Consider the following 25271-nt stretch of genomic DNA (forward strand, 5'->3'; position numbering starts at 1 on the left):
ATATAAGTTGCTAATCAACGGGGTAGATTTGCGTATCATTTTTTCGCTAGAAAAACCCAAATTTTATTTGCATTGTAAAGATGACGTTCAGCCATCACTAATCACGCGACAATGTACATGAACCATGTAACTGTCAATCGGAACATCTTACTTGCGCATGAAAGTGTTCTCGAAAGATCTAATGCAATATATCCATCATATAAACGTGTAGCAGTGAAGACATATACTCTACCTGCAAACACATTTTCACTTTCACTCGATAATGTGGTCATTGGACAGTTACCTAACTTGCTAGTGTTTAGTATGGTAGACAATGAGGCATATACAGGAAAACGGTCGAAAAATTCATACAACTTTAAACACAATAATCTGACAAGGTTCAATTTATCAGTCAATGGAGTAGTACTGAACCAACCTAGAGTTTGGCTTTTCAAATGAAACTCCCATTAGTACGCGAGGATATCTAAGCTTGTTCAAGGGTACTGGAATACATTATTCCGACAAGGATCATCAAATATCAAAAAAATTCTTCTATAATGGAGCGTTCTTGTTGGCGTTTGATCTCACTCCGGACAATTCTTACAATTCAACATGTGGAAGTCTACTCAACCAGGGCGCGATTAGGATCGAGGGGCGATTCAAAGACGCTCTAAAGAAAAGCGTCACATGCGTTGTTTACGCAGAGTATGATAGCAGTATCGAGATAGACAAGGCTCGGAATGTTTTCACAAGCTATTAAAATCTATATATAGTGCCGACATTCCGACATTCTTCCACATTTAATCAAAAGTCGAAATGAGCTGTTTAGTGAATGTTGACTATCTCCCTGGAGGTGATTTAGCTTTCTTTAAAAAGGTGTCGTTCGCTGGTATTACTGCGGATAATAAGTTATTCACTAGAGAGATCACCTTTAGATATCCTACTACAACAAGCAATCTAGCAGGTGTGGAACAATTGGGAAGATGCGGCAACTTGGAGCTGAGACGGTTGGATGAAGACGTTATAAAAACATTGGCGAAATTTACTACGGTATTTGTTCAAGATGATGGTGTAAAGGAATTTATAAAGCACTATGTAACATCGCACTCGAAAATTATTAATATTGAAGCTTGCAACTTTTCTGAACAGGAATGAACACGATTGAACTAAACAGAACACTCAGAACGAACAAAATACCATCAAGATTCTTCAAAAGCGTTTTTCCATGTAATTATTTACCGAAGCGAATTAAAAGACCGGCATGTGTTATAGCTAATACAGATCCTTCTTACAAAAGTGGAACTCATTGGGTTGCATTCTTCATTCCGAAAAAAGGACCTGCGGAGTACTTTGATTCATTTGGAGGTTATCCAGTAAATAAATTTTTTCAAAAGTTTCTCATGACTATTACTGTTGTATGTATCTTTACTGGCGTTGTAAGGGACGAACTCTTATAAATTTTCTAAACCAATTTTCATCATATGATTTCACTTGGAATGACACTAAGGTTGCTACTTTATACAGAAAAGTGTATTTAAAGAATCATGTGCATATATAGCAGGAGGAAATCTATGTAGTCATCGAGATGAAAACTAAGTATAAAAACCCGAAACGACATATTTTATATCCAGTTTCGCAACTACATTTGTTCACGATGAAGCCTGATACCAAGAACTTAAAAAGTGAGGAAAAAACAACGACCAAAACGGTGAAAGAAAGAAAATCAGCAGTGCCGGGAGGACAAGTGCTGTTAAATTACACCTATTACTTGGATGGATGTCAGAACCGAAAAATCGTGCTTGGTTTTGATCCTTCAAACTTTGAAGCCAAAATCATTTTCATTTCATCTTCATGGACGGTTTCCAGTATCGACAAATTATTCAGGATGGTGTGCAGTTTTCGACCATATAAACAAGCTTAAAGGGGAAACAGGAGACTTTTTACCGGAAAATCAGTTTGGGCTTGAGAAAAAAATACAAAATTCTAGTGGGTGAGGGCAGTATCCAATTGCAGAAACTTGAACTTTTGAAGCTATATGAGATGATGCGGTTCTTCAATATTGTTATGTACCACAACAACAGTGCATCAGAGAGCTTGAAAGAATACTATAATGGATACGTTACAAAATGCCGAGAGAAAAACACCATCAAACTGTCAGACGAAGATTTCTTTATACCATCGCGAGCATCTTACGTTCATGTTAATTATTCCAGACTTTTTTATGAAATTCCAATATTTTGTAGCGCTAATGTACTGTTTAATACTTTGTGTTTATAAAGAAATAAAAGAGTAAATTAAATAAAAGGCAATATTTTCTGTTTTATTCAACGATTTTATTTTTCAGCAGATACATATACATATTCACAGTATTTTCTAAAGTACATCTAACATTTGGCGATTCCCCATGTAGCATACAATTTGTTTTATACTTTTTTAAAAGACCGAGTTTGGGGATATCTGCCTGAATAATTTCAATGTCTTTAAGGTATTTTTTCAAAACTTTTGCTTTCTCTTCTCCTTTTACATATATTACTGAACCTTCTAGGGTTGATAAAATTTCTGGTAAACGATTATAATCAATGACGCCATTCGACCGCGTTAATCCATTTATGAATTTATAATTATAATCTGATTGCCATGCACTATTTGCGTTAAGTTCTTCCTTCGGGAACGGGGGTTTGAAATGATACAAAACTGGGTTAATGGAGTCAATGCTCAATGTAACTAGTTCTTTTACAAACATTTGCTTATTGTTACCAACTACAAACTGGACATCAACAATAACCGACCTTTTGTTAGATTCCATAACGTATTGCACTATCTTTTCCGAATTTGCCATCAGAATACTGAAAAACAAAAGACGCATCCCTATTTATATTTATTATTTTTCTCTTTTCATTCATGTAATTTAATTCTCTTAAAGCCGTATGGATAGGATAAATGATTATCCACGAGAATTCGTTTATTAAAAGTAAATGCCAAAGTTTTTCTCTGCGGTTCTGTTATAACAATTCCTACTCGTTTTCGCTTAATTTTATTTTCATACTTGATAATCGCCCCATTTTTTCCTCATCTTCTCCCATTACCAAAGATTTTAAATGATTAAAGTTTACAATTTTGGATGTTTGAAAATTAATTGTTATACCCTTACATTTTGTGATATATTGAGCATCAGGAGAAATTTCAACTTTAAAACTATATGTTTCAGGACCAATGGATACAAATTCCGAAATAAATACATTAGGACCAAAGGATTCCACTTCATCTGTTAAATCGCCTAAATAATCTGATATTTTAAAAACGGAAGGTGTCTTTTTATTTTCAATAAATATTAAACTGTCAGTGTCACAATAAAGAAGCGCGTTACCGATATTTTGCATTGCTTCATACAGTTTTATCCGTGCAAAGGCAGTTTTGTATGCTGCAACAGGAATATTAATTTGCGGGAGCATGTTTAGATTTTCATCAAAATATCTCCAGGTGACCCACATTGTGTCCTCATTGATAGGTAAAATGGATGATATCTCTATTCCTGGTGATTAAATAAAATTGCAAAACTCTTTGAAATCACCAAACATGCTTTTAAATGATTTATTTTCCCTTTGAGCAAACTTACCCCAAAAACAATTCAAAATCAGTTTTGCCGCCGCTCGCTTTCCAGAATTTTTTTTTATATTGTCTATATCCAGTTTAATACGCTATATAGTTTCACGCTCTTCAAATTTTTTCAAGAAATTCTCTTTATCTACTTCTCTTTTACATTCTCTACCCCAACCGCTAGCTTCTTACTTGATTTTAAAAAATGTGTTTACATATTCGGTGAATAACCCACGATTTTGCGTTTTTGGGTCAAATATTGTGTAATCATATTTCCAAACTTCAAAAACCTTAAGTATTTTATAACCTTGCTTAACTGCCAAGGCTACTTCAGGGATCACCCATGTGCCGGTAATTTGTCTTTCACATTCTTCGTGTATACATCTAAAGACATTATTATTTTCTGCACATTTTCTACAAAGTGTGAAATATAATTTATTGTCATATTTGTAAGGTAAAACGGATAAGAAGAAATTACCAGGAGGGAGAGCAGAGCAAGAAATAAATCCATGCATTTCTAAAAAGTAAAATATGCGAGATCTTCGGTTATTTGTTTGTCTACTGCGGGGTTCCTTTTTAAAAAGTCTTTAAAATCGCATTCCCAAATGTATTCCAAATTATAACCATTCTTCCTAATAGCGGACATTTTTTTCATGGTGCTTTCGTGCCTCTGACTTAACGTGTCACACTTACTACCCTTAATAATATCTGACGAATTGAATTTGAAACAGTCTGGGCATCCATGGTAAAAACAACCAAAAAATTCGTAAACGGTGTTTGTTTTTGGGACAAACCCATCGACGAAGAGTCCGCCTTTCTCTAATTTCACTTCACCTGTATTTAGTGCGGATAAAATTCCAACTGTAGTATTCATGCCTTTGAAATGTAGCCATTTGAGTGAAGCAAATGAAAATTGTTTTCCTTTCAAATATTTATTTTTTGGCATGATAGCCATGGTTTGAGCTTTTAAGAAATTTTTTCGAAATACCAGCATGCAGGCAGATGCTATTGTTAAGGATTCTGTGAAAGGGTTAACCGCAGTTATTTCCAGAAATTCTTTCATAAAGGATAAGCATCCTAAACGTAAAATAGTGACATCATTGATACAGTACTTTAACATTTCAGTTTTATTATCAAACATTTTTGTACAATTTGAACTGTACCATTCTAAGAATTTCTGTCCCTCTTTTTGCTTCATTCAATTGTAACCATACATTTTTGGTGTCGGGTATTTCCCAATATAATTAAAATTTTCCTTTGTATTAAAAAAGTATGGGTAGTAACTCTTATTATGATTTTCAAATCTAAACACATCAGAAAATTTGGATAAAGGAAATGGCAGAAAATTTAAAGAATCAATAAAACTAACATTTTTACATGTTAGTTTCATTATTTTAGTCCCATTCATTACAGGATTAATGGCGAATTTTCTATTCAAAAGTTCTGATATTAGAAAGTGTCCATCGAAGCCTTGAAAATTATGCGCAACGCAAATAATGTTTGTAACATAAGATCGCGTGATAAACACGTAATCGATAAATTGCTTCACAACATCGATGTCTTCATTATATTTGAAGATATGCTCTCTTTTACCACAATTGACACAATCATTTGATATGTCAGAGTCATTATAACATGAAAAACACACTTGATGGGCAGTTATTAAATTTACAATATGTAAATGTGTATCTGGAGATGCACCGTAAATAGTATCTTGTGTGGTTTCGCAGTCGAAAAAAATAATTAGAAAACGTTAATTACCTTTCCCCCGGTATGGTTGAATGTAACATAGATGTTCTTGTGGAACTACTTTATAACATGTTTGGCAATAGTACTCATTACATGAATGCTTTCTTTTACCTCTAATAACAAAGTTCAAGAACTTGTTACATATCTTACAGATTTGTAAGGAGCCACAAACACTATCTTTACGAATTTTATTCTGAATATGCTGTAGATAACAGTGTTCTCCTCTAAACGATCGATTACACTTTAGGCAATCCCTCAATGTAGAAGTAAATTGGCAAGGAGGATACCAATAACAGTATGGACAGTTCATTGCAGGTATACTTGTTATTAAACAAGTCGGAATACCGGAAGCTCGCGCTTCGGGTATAAAGGTTTTGTGTTCATCTTATGTAAGAGACGCACATTTCTCTGTCCGTATATAGCTACAAATCCAACATAATCCTTCATATTTTTCCAAACTACGAGACATACGTACATATTAGAGCCATAGATATCACGCTCACCCTAAACAAACAAACTGCCTATTACCTGCTGTACACATATATGCACGTATCTAAATTTATCGTACCCATATTTCCGATTTACGTCTTATATCTATCTGAATTAGGCACTAGCCGCAAAGTTCATTAGCACGCATATATTATATACCTACATATACACATGTCTGGTTGACAAATAACTAACAAACTAAAACAAAATAATTGTCTGCGACCCAATTCATAAGAATTCATTTCGTTGTGGTATTGACGAATTGATATGTGATGATGACGTCATGCGGGTTGTAGAGTGCACGAAATTCACAAAAAATTGTAAAGTTTCACCCCCAATAACTTTGTTAATAATAGTTGGATTTTCTTCAAACTTGACCAAACTGTGCATTATATTCTTCGTTACATGCTAAATTTTGTATTTCTGGGATGAATATAAAGGGGGGTGCCGGGTAAATTTCTAAAATGTGGAAATATACTATTATTAACTTTATTTGTGCAGATATCGGAACCGGATATATTTTGAGGCCTAGATTTCGTAGAGATGCACCACTGTGATTTTTTCCAGATTTTTCGGTTGGATAGGTTCTGAGAACGAGACCTGTTACACTTTTTGTGGGTCATATTTTCAACCCTTACTCCCCTATGTTTCATCTAATATCAAATATTGAACCAGATTCGAAAAGTACTAATTGAGACCTTTCATTTGATACTCCACTTGGCTACATTCTGTGAAAAAAAAATTTGCACCCTCCATTCACATGTACGGAGAGCCCCCCTTAAACTTAACGCAAGATGGCGCCACTTACTGCATGTAAAGGGATCACCAGATTACATACTCTCACCAATTTTCGTGACAATCGGTCTAGCCGTTTCCGAATAAATCGGGTGTGACAGACAGACAGACAGACAGACAGACAGACAGACAGACAGACAGACAGACCCTGTGCGGAGTTGCCAAATCTCCCATCAGGCGCGTCCCTTCGTGCGGATAAGGGAATGCTCGGCGGATGCGTAGGAATATGCACATATACGCATTTGGAGGTGTGCGTGTATGGGCATGCTTATGCGCAGGCCGGGTAGGTGGGAAGTAAACGCCCGCCCGTGGATAAAAATTGGCTATGGGAAGGATACCCAGAAATAAAACCAAACATGGAGGAACAGAAGGAGAATAAAGTTACGGTGCAGGGCTTCGGAAACCCAGTACCGGCGGCTTTTGGGAGTGGGCAAGCAGGCTCCCGGCCGTCGATATCCCTCGACTGCAGTGCCTCGGTGGTGGATTACTTGGCCACCGTTGCATCAAATACTACAAGTAGCCTGGAGAAAGAGGCATTTAAAAGGAGTACATCACTCCCGAGAACGCCTGTTCAAAACCCAAGAAAAGATGGGGCACAAACTGGTCAGGTATTAGCCCATAGCGGGGTAACTACACCTGGTCGAAATATGTCGCAGGACTTAGTGGTTGATCCATTTAAGAGAAGCTCGACGATAGCGCGATCTCCTCCGAAATCAACCTTGATGAAGGAAGGAAATCTGGGAAGCATTCGGAAGGCTAATAAGTACGTAAGCGCCCAACGTGAAAACCAAGCGGAGGAGCTATGTCAGAGTCCGGAAGAATCATCGTTTGCCCTACTCGGAGGTAAAATAATAGAGTTGTCTGAATTTATTAAGGACAAACACAACGTGCACCAGGCCATCAAAAACATGGTGCGTACCATTCGGGTACTATACAATGGTGCCAAGGAAGAAAAAAACGCCTCGAAGAAATCAAGCGTCACCCAGGCAACACAAGTGACACCCCCTCAACATCCAAAGGGCGGTAAACTTGAAAAAAGGAGTAGAGAGTGCGCGAACGATTCTTTCGGATGCTCACAGGACGCGAAAAGGCAAAAAGGCCTCTCACCGGCAAAAGGCAAGGGAAACAAAGTTACCAACATCGTGGAAACTGCGGCGCCGGCTCCAATTGACCCAAGGGAGGCAAAGCCTCAAAAAGGGACCAAGGAAGCATGGACCAAGGTTGGTGGAAGGAAAAACACGACGCAGAAAAGAAGATTACGGCCCGAATTAATCATCATCTCCAAAAAAGGGGATATGACTTACGCCGATATCCTTAGGAAGGTCAAATCCGATCCTGAGCTGATGGACCTTGGAGAAAACGTCAGCCGAATCAGACGCTCCCAGAAAGGAGACTTGATGCTTGAGCTGAAGAAGTCTGCGGGCAAAACGGTGGAAAATTTCCTCGGCAAGGTGGAGAAGTCCTTAGGAGAAGAAGCTCAAGTACGGGCCAGAAAGCAGGAGCTTGTCATCGAATGCAAGGACATTGACGAAATCACGATCAAGGAGGATATCCGTGACGCCCTAGAAAAGCAGTTCGGACCACTTGGCTTGCAAGATTCCGCAATCAGGGGACTGAGGAAGGCATACGGAGGCACGCAAACGGCAACTATAAGCTTACCAACTGAAGCAGCGTTCAAACTGCTGGCGGCTGGGAAAGTAAAAATAGGTTGGGTCGTTTGCCGACTCAGGGAGCAGGTATCCCTTAAGCGCTGCTTTAGATGCCTGGAATTCGGCCACATAGCGGCGAAATGCACCGGTGACTGTGACAGGTCAAAATGTTGCAGAAAATGTGGGGGAGAAGGCCATATGTTCAGGGAATGCAAGGCTGAGCCTGAATGCATGCTCTGCAAGGAAAAAAAGGGCGTCGACTGTCGGCACGTTGCAGGCAGCAGCAGATGCCCAGTGTTTAGGCGAGCCTTGAATGCAGTCAAAAAATGAGGTTGATACAAATCAACCTCAACCACTGCGAGGCAGCGCAAGACCTTCTCTCCCAAACCATCTATGAGAAGGGAATCGAAGCTGCCATAATCAGCGAGCCCTATCGCAACAATAAGAGCGGTGCCTGGACTGCAGATGAAACTGGCAAGGCGGCAATATGGGCGTGTGGAAATCAGGCCATTCAAGAAGTGATGGAGTTTCCAGAAGTTGGATTCGTCAGGGCAAAAATAGCTGGTATCTATATTTATAGTTGCTATGCTCCACCAAGCGCGACGATAACAGAATTCGAAGGAATGCTAGGTATGCTAGTCTCGGATGCAAGAAGTCGAAACCCCAAGATCATAGCTGGTGATTTCAACGCGTGGGCCGTGGATTGGGGCAGTCGCACTACGAACACCAGGGGCCGTATCCTGCTCGAGGCTTTCGCGGAGCTAGATTTGGTGCTTGCCAACACGGGAAACGCTTCCACTTTTCGTGGGACAGGGTCGGGCTCAATAGTCGATCTGACATATGTGAGTACCACATTGGCGAGGAGAATGACATGGTTTGTCAGTGAGCATTATACTCACAGCGACCACCAGGCGATTTTCCTCCAGATCGAATATGGGCCATGCGTCGATGCGTGTTCCCGTGAGGCTGGAAACCGGGGCTGGTCCGTGAAAGGGCTTGAGGAGGATGCATTCATAGAGATGCTATTGGGAGGCCAATGTCCCGGTGGTGCGGCTACGGAAAAGGTAGAGCAAATGATGGGACGCATAACAAGAGCATGCGACGCTGCTATGCCGAGGCGACGAGTTCTCGCAAAAAGGCGCTCAAACTATTGGTGGAATGAAGAGATCGCGGTGCTACGGAATGCATGTTTTCGTGCTAGAAGGATCTGCCAACGATCTAGATCAAGACCAGACTTCGACGAGAAACGGCTAGCATATGTGAACCTTCGAGGTAGGCTTAAGCAGGCTATACGGACCAGCAAGCGAGAATGCTTCAAGGAGCTTTGCACAGAGGCAGACCAAAGCCCCTGGGGAACAGCGTACAGGATAGTTATGAAGAAGATGAGAGGGCGAACACCACAATTGACCTGTCCGCATCTTCTGCTCGATATCGTGACGGCGCTCTTCCCCCCGGATAAAGGGGAGCGCAAACAACACAAGCGAGCACTCGACGTCTACACCATACCTGCGGTAACTGAGGAGGAACTTATGCAAATTTGCCGGAGAATTGGTGATAACAAAGCACCCGGTCTGGATGCTGTTCCCAATAGAGCCCTTAAACTCGCTGTTAAGACCAGACCCGACTGGTTTATCAGCGTGTTTGAGACATGCATGATAGAAGGAATTTTCCCCGATCGGTGGAAGAGGCAAAAACTAGTTTTGCTCCCGAAGCCGAATAAACATCCAGGACACCCTTCATCATACCGACCGATTTGCCTTATCGACACGGCAGGAAAGATGCTCGAAAGGGTCATCTACAACAGACTGCTCCCTATCATCGAATACAAGGATGGACTATCGGAGCGACAATTTGGATTTCGTCAAGCCCACTCAACGATCGACGCCGTAGACGTTGTTTTGAAGCTGGCTCGAGACGCGATGTCGTCTAAAAAATGCTGTGCCGTAGTGACATTGGACATCAAAAATGCGTTCAATTCCGCAAGCTGGGAGTGGATAAAAAGTTCACTGGCTAACACGGGTGTCCCTAGTTACTTGACTAAGCTCCTCAACAGTTACCTTTCGGAGAGGACACTTTGGTACGACACGGATGAGGGATCCAAGCAGTACACCGTCACCGCAGGAGTACCACAGGGCTCAGTGTTGGGTCCTCTCCTGTGGAACGTCATGTACAATGGGGTCCTTGTCCTTCCCGTGCCAAAGGAGGCCACGATAATCGGTTTCGCAGATGATCTAGCTGTGGTTGTCGTCGCGAAAGAACCTGAAGACGTCGAAATGTACGCTAACGAAACCATTAGCGCCATAAAAGCATGGCTGGAGATGGTTCAGCTTGACCTTGCGGAACAAAAGACGGAGGCGGTCTTGATTACCAATCGTAGGAAGAGGAATACGATTAATATTCGCGTTGGTAGTCACGTCATCACTTCGAAGCCGGTTATCAAATACCTGGGGGTGATGATTGACGCTAAGATCAATTTCAGGGGACATCTGGACTATGCCTGTGAGAAAGCGGCAAATACCAGCGTATCATTAGCGCGGATGATGCCTAACATTGGAGGTCCAAGGTATAGTCGCAGATTACTTGTGGCCGGAGTGGTTCGCTCTACACTATTATACGCGGCACCAGTTTGGGAGGAAGCATTAGTGTGTGAGAGTAATCGTAGGAGAGTAAATATGACTTACCGCTTAGTGGCGCTAAGGGTGTGCAGCGCCTTCAGAACAATATCAGGCGAGGCAGCGTGTGTTATTGCGGGAATGATCCCGATAGACATTCTGGCAAGTGAGACACGCTGCCTGTACGAGACAAGGAAAATGAATCCTCTTGAAAAGGATGCAGAACGCCGAAAGGCGGCAAGGCGAGAGTCGCTGGAAAAGTGGCAGAAACGGTGGGATGACTCGCAGAGGGGTCGCTGGACCCACACTTTGATTCCCCGTATTGAAGAGTGGATCCAGCGACGACACGGTGAGATTAACTACCATCTGACGCAATTCCTGTCAGGACATGGCGGTTACAGGAAGTACCTGCACCAATTCAGGCTGGATGATTCTCCCTTGTGTCCTGAATGTGGTTGCACACCTGAGGACCCGGAGCATGTTATGTTCCACTGTCCACGATTTCTCTCAGAAAGGAGGAGTCTGGAAGACTCCCTGAAAACCACTCTAAGCCCGCAGAACATCGTCGGGGAAATGTTGAAATCGGAGGAAAACTGGTGTGCGGTGAACACCGCCATCAAACGAATAGAAGAAGAACTGGCAAGAGCGGAGCGCGCAAGGAGGACGCGAAGAACGGAAGGCGTGGTTGCGTAAAGCACAGTCCACCCCGCGAAGTAATGCTTTGCGGCGGTCCCGCGGGGAAGGAAAAAGGAGAAAGTGGGGGTGGTTTTAGTGGGTGAGAATCCCACACGCTGCTGCAACCTGGCGCGGCAGTGTCTTTCTAAGATTTCCACCTCCATCCATAAAAAAAAAAAAAAAAAAAAAAAAAAAAAGACAGACAGACAGACAGACGGACAGACGGACAGACAGACACCGTCACCATTCTAATAAGGTTTTGTTTCACACAAAACCTTAAAAAGGCTCTAAGCGATTTGATAACATAGTAATGGTTTTGTAATGCGGAATAATACAGGTAAATTTTTTTTATTTCAGTCATAAAAAATTATATGGAATTTTAAATAGTATAGAATTTGGAGCAGTGATATCATTGAACAATCTGATAATTGTTGAGATACTTTTGAAATTTGTACAGATCTAGTAAGCTACAGCCATTTATTTCATTCACATTTACATTTGCAAGTTTACAAAGTTTTTTAGCTGCCTTGCTTTATTTTTTGCTATTTCACTATCCAAAACATAGCAAATACTTCTCAGAAGACAATGGACATCGCCTTCTTTGCCAACATCTACAACGCTAGTTTTTTTCAATAGGACGTCAGCTTCACTTAACATTTTTGGATTAATTCTACCCTTCCCAAATGGAAAATTGACGATATTTGCATCAATCTGTATAATATCGTCTGAAAGAAATGTTGAATTTGACTTATTAATGCTTGATATTAATGATAGATAGGCTGTCATACGGAAGGTCACGGTTCAAATCTCACTGGTGGTAGTGGAATTTGCATCGTGATTTGACGTCGGATACCAGCCGACTCAGCTGTGAATGAGTACCTGAGTCAAATCAGGGTAATAATCTCGGGCGAGCGCAATGCTGACCACATTGCCTCGTAGTGTACCGTTACGGTCTTGAATGAAGTTCTCTAACACACTTCAAGGCCCTGATCCAATATGGATTGTTGCGCCAACGATTATTATTATTATTATTAATGATAGAATGTGTTCGCCGTTTAGCTCGCTTACAGGTCTTAAACTAGACCATATAGGTTTATCGTGCGACGAGTTTGGCAATGAAATATACATTGAAATTTTACTAACCTCCTTAGAATTTTTCACGATTTCATTTACAACTTCGTTAAAGGTATTTCTAAGACCTTCCAAAATATTTTCCTCAGGATCTTTAAACTCATTCAGTCGGAAAACCATTTTTACTCCCATCACAATAAATTTCTTTAAATTTGTCACTTCTTTTGAAATTAGTTCAATTTTTTCTTTTAATCCTGAACCGACTTGATAATTTTGATTATTGCTATTACTACGCGCATTCATAACAGTAGTAGCTACACATATCGATGAAGTGGAAACTGCTGGTCTATTTGTACTATTGCTTATAGTTGAACAATCTGACAATTTTACACACTTATCTATAATTTTGAAAAATTTATGAAAAACTACGTCATCCTGATTTATTTTAAACTCCTTGGAACATTCAAGAAAAATCTTGAAAAATGGATTCTTTTCTTGCACTGTTATTGAAACTTTTTGTTTCTCCAAGTAACTAATAACAATGTTCATCATCTCAAAGCAAAACTCTTTAACCAAAGCGACAGAATTTTGTAACAGCTGGATTAAATTAAAAGTGGAAGACATTTTTAGAAAATTTTGTTTTAGTGTATGCTTCTTTCATATTTTTTTTTTTTTATTTTGAAAGAGTTGAAAAGCTCATTATCATTCCAATACCTTAGCTAATAAGCCAACGGTACTGTTTCTCTAATTTATTATTGGTTGAATCTGAAATAAAGTTAGAAAACCTGTTAATAATTGTTAAAAAAAATTTTACAAAAGACGCTTACCCCACTGCTACCTTCCTTCCTGCTCGTTTCAAAATATCTGCGGATTTCCCACTTGAAATTTGCACTATTTATACGTATTCTTTAGGGAGTAAAAAAAATAAAAGATCAAACTATACTGGATAAATTAAATCATAATGTTCACAAGCAACAAATCTTCATTATCGCAATCTCTTGGTTCCGTTCATTTTTTCATGCGAAATATTGGAATAAATCAACAGACAAATGAAATTGTAAGGAGTTTACATTCGCAGATGCTGAGTAATTAATTTCAGGGAACATAAAAATATCATAAAACTGCACTGGCTAAATCAAGGCATATGCATGCGTATTTTTTCTCGTTCACAAGTAACACATCATCATGATCGCAGTATCTTAGTCCATTGCATTTTTAAGGTTTTGTGTGAAACAAAACCTTATTAGAATCGAGACGGTGTCTGTCTGTCCGTCTGTCTGTCTGTCTGTCACACCCGATTTATTCGGAAACAACTAGACCGATTGTCACGAAAATTGGTGAGAGTATGTAATCTGGTGTTCCTTTTACATGCAGTAAGTGGCGCCATCTTGTGTTAAGTTTAAGGGGGGGCTCTCCATACATGTGAATGGAGGGTGCAAATTTTTTTTGACAGAATGTCAAATGAAAGGTCTCAATTAGTACTTTTCGAATCTGGTTCAATATTTGATATTAGATGAAACATAGGGGAGTGAGGGTTCAAAATATGACCCACAAAAAGTGTAACAGGTCTCGTTCTCCGAACCTATCCAACCGAAAATTCTGAAAAAAATCACAGTGGTGCATTTCTACGAAATCTAGGCCTCAAAATATATCCGGTTCCGATATCTGCACAAATAAAGTTAATAATAGTATATTTCCACATTTTAGAAATTTACCCGGCACCCCCTCTTATGTTCATCCCACAAGTATATGGCATGCGTATAATGAAGAACATAATGCACAGTTTGGTCAAGTTTGAAGAAAATCGAACAATTAGTAACAAAGTTATAGGGGGTGAAACTTTACAATTTTTTGTGAATTTCGTGCACTCTACAACCTGCATGACGTCATCATCACATATCAATTCGTCAATACCACAACGAAATGAGTTCTTATGAATTGGGTCGCAGAGAATTATTTTGTTTTAGTTTTTTAGTCATTTGTCAGCCAGACATGTATATATGTAGGTATATAATATATGCGTGCTAATGAACTTTGCGGGTAGTGCCTAATTCAAATAGATATAAGAAGTAAATCGGAAATATGGGTACGATCAATTTATATACGTGCATATATGTGTACAGTATTCGGTAATAGGCAGTTTGTTTGTTTAGGGTGAGTGTGATATCTATGGCTGTAATATGTACGTATGTCTCGTTGTTTGGAAAAATATGAAGGATTATGTTGAATTTGCAGCTATATACGGACAGAAAAATGGCCGTTGAGGTTTCTCACATAAGATGAACACAAAACCTTTATACCCGAAGCGCGAGCTTCCGGCATTCCGACTTGTTTTATGCATCATTTCGCATGGGATAAATCAAGGCGGAAGCATATGCAATGCCCTTTTTAAGGTTTTGTGTGAAACAAAACCTTATTAGAATCGAGACGGTGTCTGTCTGTATGTCTGTCTGTCTGTCTGTCACACCCGATTTATACGGAAACGGCTAGACCGATTATCACGAAAATTGGTGAGAGTATGTAATCTGGTGTTCCCTTTACATGCAGTAAGTGGCGCCATCATGTGTCAAGTCTAAGGGGGGGCTCCCCATACATGTGAAGGGAGGGTGCAAATTTTTTTTTCACAGATTGTAGCCATGTGTGGTATCAAATGAAAGGTCTCAATTAGTACTTTTCGAAACTGGTTCAATATTTGATATTGGGTGAAACATAGGGGAGTGAGGGCTCAAAATATGACCCCCAAAAAGTGTAACAGTTCTCGTTCTCAGAACCTATCCAACCGAAAAATCTGAAAAAAATCACAGTGGTGCATCTCTATAAAATCTAGGCCTCAAAATATATCCGGTTCCGATATCTGTACAAATAAAGTTAATAATAGTATATTTCTACATTTTAGAAATTTACCCGGCACCCCCCCCTTATGTTCATCCCAGAAGTACAAAATTTGGCATGCGTATGAGGAAGAACATAGTGCATAGTTTGGTCAAGTTTCAAGAAAATTATCAATTACTAACAAAGTTATAGGGGGTAAAACTTTACCATTTTTTGTGGATTTCGTGCACTCTACAACCCGCATGACGTCATCATCACATATCATTTCGTCAATACCACGACGAAATGAGTTGTTATGGATGGGGTCGCAAAGAATTATTTTGTTTTAGTTTTTTAATCATTTGTATGTGAATATGAATTACTCCAACCATAGTATATGTAGTATATGCGTGCTAATGAACTTTTTGGGTAGTACCTAATTCAGATAGATATAAGAAGTAAATCGGAAATATGGGTACGATCAATTGATATACGTGCATATATGTGTACAGTATTCGGAAATAGGCAGTTTGTTTGTTTAGGGTGAGCGTAATGTGTACGTATGTCTCGTAGTTTGGAAAAATATAAAGGATTATGTTGGATTTGTAGCTATATACGGATAGAAAAATGTGCGTTGAAATTTCTTACATAAGATGAACACAAAACCTTTATACCCGAAGCGCGAGCTTCCGGTACTCCGACTTGTTGTTGTTGTGTTATGCGTATCTCCATGATCGCAATGGTTCCATGCATTTTTTGTTTACGCAACATGCGAAATGTATAATATAAACCATAAGACAAGTATATTATTCCCAAGCATTTGGTTGCATGGAATTATGAAATTGCAGATGTTGGGTAATTGCTTTCAGAGAATATAAAAATATCAAAAAAATTACACTGGATAACTCAAAGAACCAAGGCATAAGCATAAGCACTGTTTTTTTGACGGGCAACCTGTCTTCATGATCGTAATATCTTAGGCCCATGTATTTTGTTTTTGTTTTTATTCATTTTGAAAATCATACAAATATCTGCGGAATCTTGTTCGCAGGCATATGGTTGCTGTTTAAGCGATTTGGCCGGATTTTCTCCAGCAGCCGCATCTTTGGAGCCAGCCCCATAAAACCCAATCTGCTTGCGCATTTAACCTCTTCCGTCGTTACATCACATGCTATGCAAATGGCCTGTTTGGACATCGCGAGATTCTTTTCTGCCATTGCATCAGCATGTTACTTACCAAATGGTATATTTGGCCTCTGCTTCCGTGTCATCACTTCGCAGCGCAACAGCAGGTGTCGATTTGCCGCCAACAAGAAAATTCATAATAATAAACAAGTGTTATTGTGTCGTGTACAAGAACACTTTCAAACCAATGTGTAAACACGGAAGGGTCAAACATAGGTGAATTAAAGAATAGCATTACTTTTAATTTTCAGTAGTCAAAAAGCCTCTGAACAGAGCTAAAGTGTTCTAACCGAGAACACTTTATTTCGTGCGGTAAAACTTTAACTCACTTATTAGAATTAATTAGAGAAATTGTTAAAAAAAAGTAGAATATTGTTATTTAGTAATAAAAGGTTTTTAGAAGTGGAAACGCGAGTGTTTTTAAATAAATCCAAGTCAATCAACGTAAGTATAATTCTTAACCCTTTAGCCTTTTCTGTTCCAGTAGTTTTGATTACCATATCGTTCCGAAGTTAAGTTTCGGCAGCCCGGAATGAGAGTGGTTGCTCTCATCTAATTTAAAATCCAGGAGCTAGTGCGCGAGCTTGGCCAACGCCCAAGCAGGGTAGCCCATTAGAAGAGGCCGTCTAGGATATCGCCGAAACAGTTGCATATGTTAGTATTATGAATTTGTAGGAAGTTTACATATGCAGATGCTGTGTAATTAATTTCAGAGAACATAAAACATCACAAAACTGTCCTGGATAAATTACAAGGCAAGTATCATGATGATGATGATTTTTTATGAGCTATGTAGATATCTTCATGATTGCTATATGATGTTCTCATGTAGCGAAGACATGTATAAAAGGAATTTCTTCTGGAGGTAATTATCATTTGCAAGGCTGCATTATACCAACATGGTAAGTTTATTTTATCTGATTCAATGCGCTTTTAGCGCAAGAAAGCTGAGCCCCAACTTTATGTTTGGGTCGCTATTATATACTTTTCTTTTTGACTTTTATGAAACACAAAAAATCTGTCTCCGAAACTAAAAAAATCTCTGAAGTAAAATTCTATGTGTTTTTAGCGCAAGAAAACTCAGCGCCAACTTTATGTATGGGTCGCTAATATTTCTTCCATTTCAATTGTAAATTGGTTTTAAAATAAAATTCGATGAGCCCTTACCGCAAGAGAACCGAGCGCCAACTTCAAGTTTGGGTCGCTAGTACCATTTTCTTGATTTACTTAAGAAAATATTTTACAATAGTTTATTATTTGTTTCCTTAGAATACCATCGAAATCCTGAACAATGTCAGCGAAACATTACCCCAGATCTATGTGTCAATATCCAGTTTAGAGGTGGGTAAAAAATATCTCATCACCGAATTCAAGCTTCTTAAAACTAAATTTTGACAGCGTTTGACAGTCCACTCTAGTAATGACAATTTTGTTTTCTTACCCCCCCGCTTCTCCGAAAAGATTCGTAACCAGAAACAGATCGATGAGCTGAACGCCATACAGGAACACCATTTCGTTTTCGAAGGTGTGGATGTGCAGAAACACAATTATCTCAAAATAAAATTTGTTTAAAATAACAATTATTCAGCTTATGCACTGTAATTTAAAGTAATATTCAAAATGTCGAATAATATTGTGAAATAGTTTTATAAGAATTTTAAATAACATCGCCACCCGATTTGTAATGAATTTCATAATTTGTATTTGAAATTGTTACGTTATACTGTGAAATAAATTTCTAGAGTCATTGTTTGATATCGAGAAAGATATATAAATAATTGTCCAAATATTGTTAATTCTAAACAATATTGAATGATGTATGTGTAAATAAGTATAATAAAATAAATATTTGAACTTTATCAACGAACTTTTTCATTTAAACTTAATTCCATTACCTAACTCAGCAATGATAACCGCAAAATCTGCATCGGTCAGCCAACCGCCTCAAGCCCGCGGCGAAGCATACCACCTAAAGCCCGCACCATAGCCGCCCGCCGTGAACCCCACAAACCCCACTTCAACCAAGACAATCACCGCAAAGGCCGATACTCAGGCAAATACATCACAATAACTTAATAAACCACAAAAAGCACATCAAAAAATCCATACCCCCCTATAAAGACACAAAAAGAACTTGACACTCCCCAAAAAGCACTCGGAAAACATCACTATCTCATATACACACCAAACCAGCTTAATATATGGTATGGACGAAACCGTGTAGGGGTGTGACAATGCTGTCATAAGTTGTCATACACATATCCGTCAACTGTCAGATCCTAGCTGTCAATCTACAGTCATAATTTCAATTCCGCGTGTTTGTAATTTGAGTTAAATAAAATTTAATTTACAAACGTTTACACCCAATAGCTACAACCGCAAGTCTCAAGTTTGCATAGTGGGTGCTTGCCCAAGGATGAGGGTTCCGTGGACCACAACCGCGAAAACATGTTGGTTTCCAACTGGACTGGTCTGGTCCGCCATTAAGTGGATGGGGAATCTTTCAATTGTTTAACAAAATTTTACAAGCTTTTGTATTTTCCACTCTGCGAGGAAAGACCTTTCTTTTAGGCAGTCTGTAAATACCCGTGCAAACATGCTTGGTATTATTACTCACAAAGTTTCAGTAGCTCGAAGTTACCTTACCGTTTAAATTTTCTGCAACTATAAATATCGCTTGGCGTTCTGCTTTCTTCATGGCCATGAAATCCTCACATTTGCAAAGTGACCGAGCTTTACCGCATAAGGCGCAATGTTTTTCTGTTGTTGTATGGGAAATATTTTTTTTAGGAATTGCAAATGGCCCCTTTCGAACTCTACTATTGGTGGTCTTTATGCTTTCAAGAATTTGATGACGCTTCTCCAAAAATTGAACCAGCTAGTTTGAGTGATTTTCCTTTACAGATTGTTTCGGTTTGTTCAATTGTCATCTTGGTTTAATTGTTTTCCAAACATTTTATTTAAATTTATCCTATATTCAAATTATCAAGATGTTGATATTGTAGTCACCAACAATTAGATTTTATTTAAAAGTCGGATCAGTAACTACTTTAAGCAGAAGGTGGACCAATGTTTCGAAAAAGTCTTCTTATTTAACTAATGATTTAAGAACAGAACTCTTTCGTTAAGTTTGAAACTCTGAGTTTATTTGATCCAAACAGCTTAGTTTGAAAATGTCCGGATTGCTGAAGTGGTTAGAGCGTTGGGCTTTCGTACCGGATGGTCGCGGTTCAAATCCCACTAGGGGCAGTGGGGTTTGTTATCGTGACTGGATGTCGGATACCATTCGCCTCAGCCAGCCTGAGTCAAATCAGGGTAATAATCTCTGCTTGAACATATTGCCTCCTACAATGTACTGTAGCGTACTGTTACGTTCGTGAATGAAGTGCTCTACCACACTTCAACGCTCTGATACAGTATGGATTGTTCCGCCATCAATTATTATTAAATAGGTTAATGTATATAACTAAACATGCTTACAAATATAATAAGACCAGCAAAGGTTTTATTTCCAGAAAGTTACAGGTGCTATGAAAGAATCATGCGACAAGGAAATTGCTGTATCGACAACAAATACAAATTATGAATTTTTTTTTTTGTGTAAATTTGGTAATCAAGTTAATTGACTCAATTTAGATCGAATTAAAGAGAAAAGATGCATACAAGGCATTTACAGTTCAACGTTTACGTTAAGAAATGAAATTTGATATACGAGTTCGCCTAAGCCATTAGCAAGGCGGAAGTGAATAATTCTAGCACATTAAACTTGCAATTTGAAATGTAGAAAATTCATATTATTGTAATGAATCTTAAACTAGTATTGTTTACGCGTGAATAATTTATTCTATAGCTTTTCAGGCATGAATAAGTAGGTTACAATTAATTAATTATACATTATCAGATTTTAAAACTATTTCCTTTTCACTTGCAGGTTACGGCAACCTGGCTCCAAAGACAGCTCTAGGAAAAGTTGTAACTCTAACGTATGCCATTCTTGGAATTCCCTTAACACTAGTGTATTTATCTAGTACTGGAGGAGTTTTGGCAAGAGTTGCTCGTGGTGTTTTCTCGAGAGCATTATGTTGCTGTTTATGTTCGAATTGTGGCTATTGTTGCTATGATGAGAAACGGATGGCTGAAAAAGAGCGTCGTATGAAGAAGAAGCGCCAACAGGAGGAGTTCCGCGCACAGCATTTTATCTTTCAAGACCCATATAATGCGCAGTCAGGAACAGTGCACAACAGCCTACACTCTTCGGACAAGCAAATAGCAGCAGGCGATGCTGACTCATTGAGTTCTTTGGATTCTAATGTATCAATGCACGGTCTAAGTTTACTAGCTCCGATTATTTTGTGTGTTTCTATAATGGGAATATATATTTCATTGGGGGCAATAGCTCTTTACCGTCTTGAAGGTTGGTGTTTCTTGGATGGTGTATACTTTTGTTTTATGAGCTTATCAACGATTGGATTTGGGGATGTTGTCCCTAGTCTAGTACGAAAGGAATCCTCCACAATAGTTTGGTTTTGCTCCCTGTACATAATGTTAGGGATGGCTTTGACTGCAATGTGCTTCAATGTTGTACATCAAGAAATTGTGCACAGAATACAACATGTAATTGACGATAATACTCGCGATTACCATCTCAGGGCTAATCATTTTCTATCGTCTTGACAGTATGAAAGGACTGCAAATCTTTATCAACAAAATCCCACCGAAGACACATTAATTAGAGGTGAAATCCTAAACAACTTATGCTTTTAGAGTAATTAATTTCGTTTGATTTCTTCAGGTACGACTACATCCTGCCGCGGTTTATTCCCCGACGTAAATCAATTACATATACCTAGAGGCTCCGTGACACATAATTTAAATTACAACTTGACTCCAGTTGCCAGCATGGAACCAAACAACTCCAGCAATCCGCCTTGTATCCCGACAGTGTTATTGCCTGAAGTTCTGGATGATGTATCTCAGATGTTTCAGTTAGCACCAGTTAAAGAATCACAACCATCTAACTTTATCATCGACCAAAAATTAATACAACAAGCTATTGTTGTTCAAAGTGTTCTCACCGGTGTATATACATTGAGCGAGGAACCAGAATTAGAGGGAGATAACACTCAACTTAAGGGAGATAGTCCTTAACTTAAGATAGAGAATTGTTTAACTTGCAAATCAAACTTTTGAAAAAAAATCTAATTTTTACAAGTGAGGTGAATATCGCCTATCAGCTCATATTTTTGAGCGGTAAAAAATAATATATCTATTTGTGAGTAATTGGATGTAATAGGAAGCAGCGAAGTGACCAAAAGACCGGCCGAGATAACGTTGGCATCATATGCTGGGTGATGACTTGAGAACCTCTCGACTCCATCCAGATCAGGCGGAGAAAAATGGCGCAATTGACCAAGACCAGCTGACCTCGCTTCTAAATAGCATAAAAGCTGAAGAAGAAGTTTCCAACTAAATGTATGCCTGCAATGTTTCTAGTGATTAAATTAAATGTAAAAAATGGGACGACTCTTTTTCTTATCGGCTAGTTCACATATACCAATATTTCGGGAATATCTTCCTTCCTTGCTACGCTTCCTTCTAAGGACGAAAAAAGCTAGTTGTTTTTGAAATATCGGAATGTGCGAATAAGAAAAAAATCTCCTTCTTTATATTGAGAACATTAGTTTCTTATGTGAGTTTTCTATGTGACGTCCGATATTTCAACTTTTTTGTGGCAATAAAAAGCAAATGCAATCTTTTCAATCTTTTTGTATGCTATTATTGGCATCTTAATAATCGTTTATGCTGGCTTTGCGGTCAAAGTGGGCTCTTCTAACGAAAGGTGAATGGCTTGTAGGTATATCTCCATTTGTGGTCATCCACAAACTATGCAATAATATATGTAAAAAACAACCAATATTGCGATTTTTTTCAATCGTCCGCCATTTTGCAGTTATTGCATAAAAGAAAATGATTGCAAGTTCTTTACTTATCATAAATATCTTTGATCTTTTGGTTTCACCCCATCCAAACCGAAAATTTCTACAACAACAAAACCTTACTAAATTCCGGCTATCGGTTCACCCTTCTGTTTTTTTTTTGCAGCCATCGTGACTAGCATCAATTTTTGCTTCTTCCATTTGGTAAAGAGGATACTTTCTTTCAAGCATACAGTAAATGTTTATGCGAAAGTTTTTGGTGCTACCCCTGCTGCAAATTTAACAACTATGTTCGGTATCTAAGCCAGGAGCCTTATTAACTCTGATGTTCTTAGCCAAGCGGTCTTTTACCTATTTGTCGCTTATCTCTGGTACTTCATCAGGGTTGATTTGAAGGCTTGAAAGGCCGTCGTTAATATTCTGAGGGAATAGGAACTTTATTATGTCGTTCAGCGACTTCGGACCGGTACTTGCCACGAATTAGAGTCAGCTTCCCTGCAGAATTATTTGAAGTGCGTGGTTTTGCTCGTTGCAATAGCGGTTCGGAATCGCTTTCTGGCAACCTTGTAACATATAGCTGGCATACCAATTCATATTTTGGATTGTTTCTGCGGCGTTGACATCCCTTTCACATATTTAAACATACTTTACGATATTCATTGATTTCAGCATTCCACCGGGAATTTACTATTCGCTTCAAAGATCCTGTTCGCCGCAGCATAAAAATGTCACAAATTATCTGCATCTGTCCCATCATCTGTTTAGCCGTATCTATCGCATTCCTCGATAAATTGATACCTTACAGGAGTACTTCCTAGTATGTTTGGAAGTTCCTCCTATGTCTGAATGTATGTATGTATGTATGTATGTATGTATGTTTTTGGAAGTTCCTCCTATGTCTGAAATTCTCTGCTGATCTAATTATGCGGCATATTTAAAAGATAAACGCTTGATGATCACTATGCGCATAATGCTCGCTGCGATGCAATTGCAAATCCTTAGCCAATGTTATGTCTATTATAGAACCCATTTCTCGTCCGCTAAAGTTTTCGATTACACTAGTCCGCATCTCGGACCAGACCTCTAAGTAGAATACATTGCTTTTAAAACCCTACATGACCATATTCTGTGAGAAAAAATTTACACCCCTCTTAAACCAAGTGCAAATTGATCCCACCCGTTTTTTGTGAAGGGATTGCCAGCCTACACATTTCAAGCAAATTGACTATTGGTTTAGCTGTTTCCAAGTAAGCCGGGTGTGATAGTCAGACAAACATACGGACAAACGGACAGACAGTCATAGTAATAAGGTTTTGTTTTACACAAAACGTTGAAAACGTTTGAATGGTGAATACTAGACCATTTTGCCTAGCAAAATGAAACAACTGAGTCTCGAACAACAAGCTGGCGTAATCGCGTTAGAAAACGAAAATGTGAGTTACTCGAATATCGCACGTAAGATGCCTTGTTCTCACTTGAAAATTGTAAGATTGCTGAAAAAGTATCACCGGAAGGGAGATCCTGGGCGCAAAAGTAGATCGGGATGGTTGCCACGTCGGAATCGTTTTAAAACAGCAGTTTATTTGCTGACGTGCGAATATCGGAAGCTAGACGCTTCGGGTATAAAAGTTTTGTGTTCATCTTGTCTGAGAATATTCCTTGATATACTCGCCATTCATTTGAATTCTCTTTATGTGATGATGACGTGATACACGACTCAGATTGCGAGAAATTCAGGTGAAATACAAAACTTTGACCTTATATAACTTCGTAAGTAATAGTTGCATTTCCTTTAAAATCCCCGAATTATATATTATATTATTACTTATAACTTACTATTTAGTACTTCTAGAATCAAATTTCCTAAATACATTCGTAAAAGTACACTGTTGTGATTTCTTGCAGATTGTTAGGTTGGGTTGGTTTTGATAGATGAGAACGAGACCTGTCACACTCACTTTATTGGGGCGTAAATTTTGAGCCCTATCTTCCCTATGTCTCACCCAATATAAGAAATAAAATCTGCTTTGGAAAGTACTAATTGAGCCTCTTCATTTGATATTCTGAATATATTCTGTGAAAAAAATTCAGTACGCCTTTTTTGCATGTATGGGCCTTTAAACTCAACATAATATGGCGCCACTTGTTATATGTAAAGAGGTCACATGTTCCCACTGAATTTCTTGACAGTAACCGTTTTCCAATAAATCGGGTGTGACAGACAGACAGACATTGAATTAATTCTAATAAGGTTTTGTTTCACATAAAAACTTATAAAAAGAATTGGCTGCGTCTGGAAGTGTGCACATTTCTGTACATTCTGCAAGGTATCGGTTTTGAGAGTGCGGCCTTCATTGACGTGGATCATTTAAAGAATAACGATTTTTGAATCGGCTTAAAGGTGCTCTCTTATAATGGGCCCGTGAACAAGTCAAGTGGCATGATGAGCTTTGGGATGGGGTCACCTCTTCCAACGAGTGAAAATCTAACTTGCACTGATCAGAGGGACTACTTTATGTAAGACGTTCATTCTGGAACAGTAATGGTGTGCCGTTGATTAAGTAGACGTGGTATAGGGAGCTCTGTCACTGCAGGCAGTACTTGGTTCAACTGGGCAGATCACTGCCGCTGATTGTGCCTGTTTCATGGGGATCGGTCGTCAAAAATTCAGTTTTGTTTAAATCCAATCTGAGACCGTGTTGCATGAGGCGATCATTTTATTT

The 25271-nt window shown here is 38.8% G+C and overlaps 1 protein-coding gene across 2 annotated transcripts in view; it reads left to right on the top strand.

Moving 5' to 3' along the window:
• LOC119654317 (TWiK family of potassium channels protein 7-like) overlaps positions 1-21929 on the top strand; it is a 439773-nt gene extending 417844 nt beyond the window's left edge. For both annotated transcript variants that reach the window (XM_038059642.1, XM_038059643.1), the window contains exons 5-7: positions 20544-21226; positions 21290-21347; positions 21405-21929. In XM_038059642.1, the coding sequence (XP_037915570.1) occupies positions 20544-21226; positions 21290-21347; positions 21405-21760 (1097 nt within the window). In that variant the 3' untranslated portion in view covers positions 21761-21929. The remainder of the gene's footprint in view (positions 1-20543; positions 21227-21289; positions 21348-21404) is intronic.
• Positions 21930-25271: the final 3342 nt, after the last annotated feature.

The sequence above is a fragment of the Hermetia illucens genome, chromosome 4 (genome assembly GCF_905115235.1).
Source record: "Hermetia illucens chromosome 4, iHerIll2.2.curated.20191125, whole genome shotgun sequence".
NCBI classification, from domain to species: Eukaryota; Metazoa; Arthropoda; class Insecta; order Diptera; family Stratiomyidae; genus Hermetia; species Hermetia illucens.